The sequence below is a fragment of the Cloeon dipterum genome, chromosome X, assembly GCF_949628265.1.
Source record: "Cloeon dipterum chromosome X, ieCloDipt1.1, whole genome shotgun sequence".
NCBI lineage: Eukaryota > Metazoa > Arthropoda > Insecta > Ephemeroptera > Baetidae > Cloeon > Cloeon dipterum.
In genome coordinates, this window is record NC_088790.1 from 28670747 (window position 1) to 28677212 (window position 6466).

The 6466-nt window shown below is 37.6% G+C and overlaps 1 protein-coding gene across 1 annotated transcript; it reads left to right on the top strand.

Moving 5' to 3' along the window:
- The first annotated feature begins 1734 nt into the window (after positions 1–1734).
- Positions 1735–5174, top strand: LOC135946381 (uncharacterized). Its single transcript, XM_065494590.1, has 9 exons — positions 1735–1874; positions 1940–2233; positions 2286–2376; positions 2963–3042; positions 3135–3361; positions 3839–4016; positions 4073–4288; positions 4342–4650; positions 5077–5174. The coding sequence occupies exons 1-9, from the start codon at positions 1844–1846 to the stop codon at positions 5172–5174; spliced, it is 1524 nt and encodes a 507-aa protein (XP_065350662.1). The 5' UTR covers positions 1735–1843.
- Positions 5175–6466: the final 1292 nt, after the last annotated feature.

Genomic DNA, 6466 nt, shown 5'->3' on the forward strand with positions numbered 1-6466 from the left:
GTTGAAAATGGATTGGGTTAGCACCCTCTAAACACTTTAGCTGGTCAGTGGAGGTCGAAACGAGTCAAACGGTGGTTATTCTTTGCTTTTGTGGTGATTATTATAATTTAATAGTAAAATTCTGGCGCAGATTAATCTCATCGCCGCGTCGTTTCATAGAAATTGAGATTTTTATCTCTTCACGCAGAGTTCGCTCCGAAAACCTATGGCGATTTCTGGCTGGCCGGGACGGACGTGTGGTGTCCGTCCAGCTTCAGGTGCGGTGTCCACTGAACCGTAGCTCTGTCGACCCTGAGCTCAGGTGGAAGGTAGGACACCCGAGAACTTGTGCATCAACCGGCGGGCTAATATGAACGATTTTGGATTTTTCATTTGCGAGCCAGCAGTGTAGAAAAATTGGATCAATCATTTGTGATAATTTTATTCGGATGAAAATCATAAAAAATTTAACTAGCAATTATTGTGATAAATGTGACTCGTGTTTATAAATTTCGGATTTCAATAAATTGGACAGTGAATCGTTTTATTTTTAATTATAACAGTGAAATATTTTTTCTGTATGAGGAAAAAGAGTAAATGAGCGGGATGGCTGGAATATTCACTGCGTCTGGTTATTTCTCAACTTAAATATGGTGCAGAGAAAGCAAAAAATGCAGCAAAATTGATAAAAAAAGAGAGTGACGAGTTAAATTTTTTATTATTTAAAATTTTTTTGAATATTTTTTAAGAAGAAGGAGCATTGTTAAAAGCAGAGCGGACGAGATTTTTTTTAATCTTAATAAACCTAAAAAATGGAATTATTTTAAAATTAGTGTCTAAAAAGATACATTTTTATCCTTTTGATCGACCAAAAGCAGGAAAAAATGCTATTTTCTTCATCCAACAGAAATACCATTCCAAGTCGGCAAGCATTGCACGAATTTTTTCTCACTAAACAATTCGTGCCAGCAGCCAGCAGAGAAGGCAATCCACTTCGTCTTTGCTTTCAGGCCTGAGAGGAAATACAATCAGAACAATGGAATCTAATCCACGATTCTTTATTTTGTTCATCGGCGCCCTTTTCACCACCCCCCTGATTTCGGCTAATATTAACAGCAATGTGAACAGTGAGTATTTAATTAGTTATTTAATTCCTGTTAAAATATATAAATGGTAATTGTGGTGGAATTTTTTTTATTAATTCAGAAAATAGCGCATTCTGGATTTTTCAGCTTTTTCAATAGTAAAAATGTTGCAGTTCAAATCGGCCGTGCGGAGGACCAGATGCCCAACCTCACCTACGTCGTCCGGCAGCACGAGAATTTCGTCCGACTATTCATGCCGAAGGACAAACAGGCTGCCGACCTGCTGTGGGTCGACTTGGAAAAATACGAAAAAACCTTGGCTTTGCCCATTGGACGGTACCAAGTGGAAAAGGCAAGCAAAAAATTAATCTATGAATTAAATATACTCATGGTTGCGATTTTAGTGGAAGCTATCGTTTAGTTTTAATTTCCTCGGAGAAGAGATTACCGAAGTGGAGCCAAAAGTGGCGGAAGGAATTACAACTGAAAATTTATATTTCTCTCCACTGCTGATCGATTTGGATGCACGACATGGATACATCAAAATCCTCGACGATGGTAGTGGTGACATTTAAACACGTTTTCAATATTTAATTCATTTTTTTAAAGGTTCCTCTTTCACTGTTCGATTGGTAAACGTTCGTCTTCGCAAACACGAGTTTGCAAATCCGTTCAGCTACCAGGTCTCGATTCACGCAGACGGCAGGATCAATTTCGTTTACCAGAAGATTCCGTATGATCTGCAGTTTCTCCAAGCAAACCTGAAAAAATTCTCAGGAATGTTTGGTGTTGGGCGCAAAACCCTGGAAGGTGCGCTATTTTAAATCGAGTAAAATTGTTTTTAGAGATTAATTATAAATAAATTTTGTCAACAGAGGCAGGAGGCCTGTTAGGAATGAGTCATGTTACGTACCACTTCGACATGAACATCAAAAGCTTCCAAATTTCGAACTGGACCGTCATATCCTTCGTGCCCGACACCTACTGCTCCAACCTGAAGACGTGCTACAAGTGCACCGGAAAGACGAACCAGTTGAATTTCTACCCTTCGTACTTCTGCGCGTGGTGTCCTTATTTGCAGAAGTGTGTCAGAAAGGAAAGAATTTTCGAGCTGTACCACTATGAAGACGCAACCGACGCGATCGACTGCAAGTCATCCGATATCGAAGGTACTGCGTGAAATTTAAACTGAATATTAGATATTTATAACTTTATTTTCAGAGGATTCGGACGAATGGCGATCCTACAGGCGCCCTTACATCCTTGGCTTCATTGCTGTTGTAGGTGTAATTTTGTACCTTGTCTGTCCTCCGTTAATTAATCAATTGAGGCGCTGGTATCCCAATATTGATGAAATCTTTGCAAACTATTTTTAATCTGAATTGGAAGAGATGATTAAAATAAAAGGACTGAAATCAGGGTGCAGGACAGGAAATTGTAAATATTATTTGCATGTTTAACAGCAAATGAATTTTCTGTAAATACTTTGCATGTAGTGCTTTTAAATATGAATAAATACATAATCCCTACAAATGAGAATGCATAAGTGTCTTTTTTACTCAAAAACCAAATTTAAAATTTTCTTATAAATTTAAACTTGATGAATTTCCGGATTTTATCGATATTTAAATTATATATACCTGCTTATTATTCTCAAACAAAAATGTTATTACGAAAAAATGTCATGAATTTTACTAATTTCCAAAATTCCAGTGAACATTCTTCACTATACTGACTGCATTGAAGGATCAAGAAAAATTCCTGGTTGAGAGTGAATTTGAAGAATTTTCGCAATTTATCCAAAGGAATCTAACCTGCTTTGAACCCTCGTCATGCAATCAGTCTGCTTTGTGCGCTTCTACTGCTAAAGCTAGGAAAATTGTTACGATGTTTCTCAGCCGCTTCTTTCTTTCATTGTCTTTCGGCTTACTAATTGTAGCCGTGTACATGATTATCACATCATCACCTGAGTTCAAATGTAAGCAAATTATTATTATTTCTCTCCTTTGACTGATTCATTTCTCGAAACACCCAACACACGTGAGCAATTTAGTAATTATTTGATTTCAGTTCCAGTTGATCTCAGTGACATTGACTACGAAGCCTTTGACGCCGATGGCTTATTTGATATCAACTCGAATGATCTGGCCCTTCATTACTTTGTTGAGGAGTATGACCAATTCTCCAGAATTTATGTGCGCAGCAACAAGCTAATGGTCGACAGAATGCTCTGGATCGACATGGACAAACGCAAAAATGTCGTCACCCTGAACGTGGACCAAATGCAGGAAGAAAACGTAAATTTGATAATTATTATTATTATTTAAAAGAATTCGTCGTGAATTTCACCAGTTGCATAAGTTGTTTGAAGCTACGAACAGATGGCGCCATCGTACACTCTGGTAATAAATTTAAATTTAAGGAATATCCGCTTCGATTTCAGACTCAAACTTACTTCTGTGCATTCTTCTTTTAATTAGCTTTGTTTTGACGTGCTGAAAACCAAAATCGGTCCAGCCAATCGCCGTAGAATCGTGAAAAACAATTTTTTGAAATATAAAATCCTTTCCAACGGTTCTACAGCGAATGGCTGGACTGATTTTGGTTTTCAGGACGCCAAAAGAAAGAATATTAAGTAAAGAATGCACAGAAGTAAGTTTGAGTCTAAAATCGAAGCGGAAATTCCTTAAATTTAAATGTATTACCAGAGTGTACGGTGGCGCCATCTGTTGGCGGCTTAGAGCACTGTAAGAGCTTATATATTGCGTTTTCAGGTGGAAATTGATACAACAATGTTGAAAGGGACATTCTTCAAGCAAAAGATCCAAAACATGACGGTATCAATGCAGGGAGGAATTCAGTTCCAGACGACTGATCGGAATTTGAAAGTTATTGCTCCTCTCTTTGCGGAATTCGACAGAAAACACGGCCAAATCATCTACCGAGCCGTTGGTAAACCTGAATTTTTATTTGAGTTTTTCCCAAATATATATTTCGTATTTTTTTAGATAATTGCGTTACCGTCCAGTGGAAAGATCTCAAGTTGGACCACGAGGATTACCTGGAGGATAAATTCAGCTTTCAGGCAACTCTGTTTGACGACGGAAAGATCGAATTCGTGTACAAGGAGGTTCCTAGCAACTTGAAGCCCGTCAATCGTGGCTTAAAAGGCTTATTCTTAGGATTTTATGGCGTTGCCGAGCGAAATTTTGATGAAATAATGGGTAAAAAAAATATAAAAAACAAAAAAACACATTTTCAATTTTTATTTTTTCAGATGAAAGTAGCAAGAACCAAAAGAGCAATCTCGACTTCGACGCAGACATCGGGGGACACCCAATCAATGTGGGGACTGTGATTTATCTGGTGCCCAGGCCCTCCTGCTCGGCATTCACGGAGTGTCAGCAGTGCTCCGGAAGAGTGATTTCGACGAGCCCTTTCTCCGCCTCCTCCTGCGCCTGGCGTCCTTCCACCAACACCTGTGTCCAGAGTGTCAGAACCAGTAAGAACGGATTCAAGTTTGACTCCTTGATGAAACCTCTGACCACAACTCGACAAGAATGTCTAGATTACGAATGGGGCATAGGTACTAATTTTATTTAAATAAACTTTGTTAAAAATGCCAGGTTAATAACTGGTGCTATTTATTGAGACTTTAAAGACCGTTTTTGAAAACACCAATCGATTCTTTTGAGATTCGAATCAGGCAAAGTGGATATTTTTCCCGCCAAAACAATTTGAACGTATTTAGCGAGAGCTGCGCATGCGTGAGAGCTGGTTGGAGCACTTGCAGAGAGACCGCCTGCCTCATCCACGCATGCGCACTTCTCGCATTCATATTGTTTTGGCTGGAAAAAGTTCACTGCGCACTTTTTGGTCGGAAAATTATCCACTTTACCTAATTCGATCCTCAAGGATCGATTGGTTTTGCTCAGAAACCTCGTCAAAGACGGTCTTTAATTAATTATGCAAAAACCTCTTAGATTTTGACAATCTATTTCCTGTGTTGCAGTTGAATGGATCATATATTCAAATCCAACGCTTTATATCATCGCTTTGGCGGGGTTATTCGTAGTCATGGCGTACCTCTTTTTCTTCTATCTGGATTAAGATCAGCCCGCTCTCAGGACAAATTCTGAATTTGCACCTTCAATCCACCGTGTGCAATAGCAGATTTTCCTCTTCAAATCACCACTGCGAAGAAATTTTAATGATTTGTTGAGCTTGCAACAGGTATTGTACACGAATAAATATATGTATAGTAGATAAATTTCAACAATAACATATTTACGTTTTATTTTAAAAAACAACTCTGACTGTGAGAATTTCTTTAGTCATTTCGTCATGCTTGAAAAAAAGGAGAGAAATTATTTTGAAATTTTATTTTACAGACCAACTGAAATTTTTTATCCTTCAAATTGATTCCTGAGGGTCAAAATAGGTAGGGTAAATAATTTTTTCGATAATTAATTAATTTATAAAGTGCGAGCAGAAGCTCAAAGCAAAACGCTCGTTGCTTTGGCGCGCGCAACTCATTTAAAAAAAAATCAATTAAACTATTTTTCTTTCTGTGAAGGTAAACAAATTGCGTGCTCACCACCGTTAATCCCCTCTTGACGATGCTATCAAAAAATGTGAAAAGAAACAACAACTACAATAGTTATATAAAAACAAGGACATTTAAAACTTTTTTTAGTTACAAGTGTATACGAGCGTTTTCATAAATTAAAAAGTGCTTTAAAATCTAGCCGCTATATCGTACACATAAAAATATTATTTTCATTAATTTTTTTCAAAATATTTGCTGTTCTTCATTTAAAGAGTTGTTCTATTTAACACATTGTTTTAATCGTTCAATTTCCTCGAAGGAGGAATGAAGCATTGAGCCTGCTCATCTTGGAAAATTTAGTGACGTGTGCCAGCAATTTTATAAGCCCCAATTTCACTAAATTCAACTTCTTGTGCTTGCTGGTAACTTAATCTTTCTGACAAAGAGGCAAGAACAATGGCCGGGACAGCGCGGCTCTTTCGAATCTTCCTTTATGGAGTTTTAATTTCCTCACTCTTCGAGCATCGAACTGCATTCTCGATCAAAGACGTAGGTGAGTACTTGAGAGCAGAAAATTATTGATCGGATCATTTTTTGCATAAATATTTAGATATTTTTTTTTAATTAAATAATGTATCGTTATTTCTATTTTTGTTAACAAAATTTTTAGCTCCATTTTGCTCACGTTTTAAAGAAATTTTCATACAGTTGGAAGCCGACTGAAGGGCCCCCTGCCCGAAAAACAAAATTACGAAGTGTCTGAACATCACACGTTTACCAAAATATTTGTGCCAAGAGACAAATATTTCACCGATCTTCTGTGGGTGGACATGGACAAAGAAAAGCACGCGGT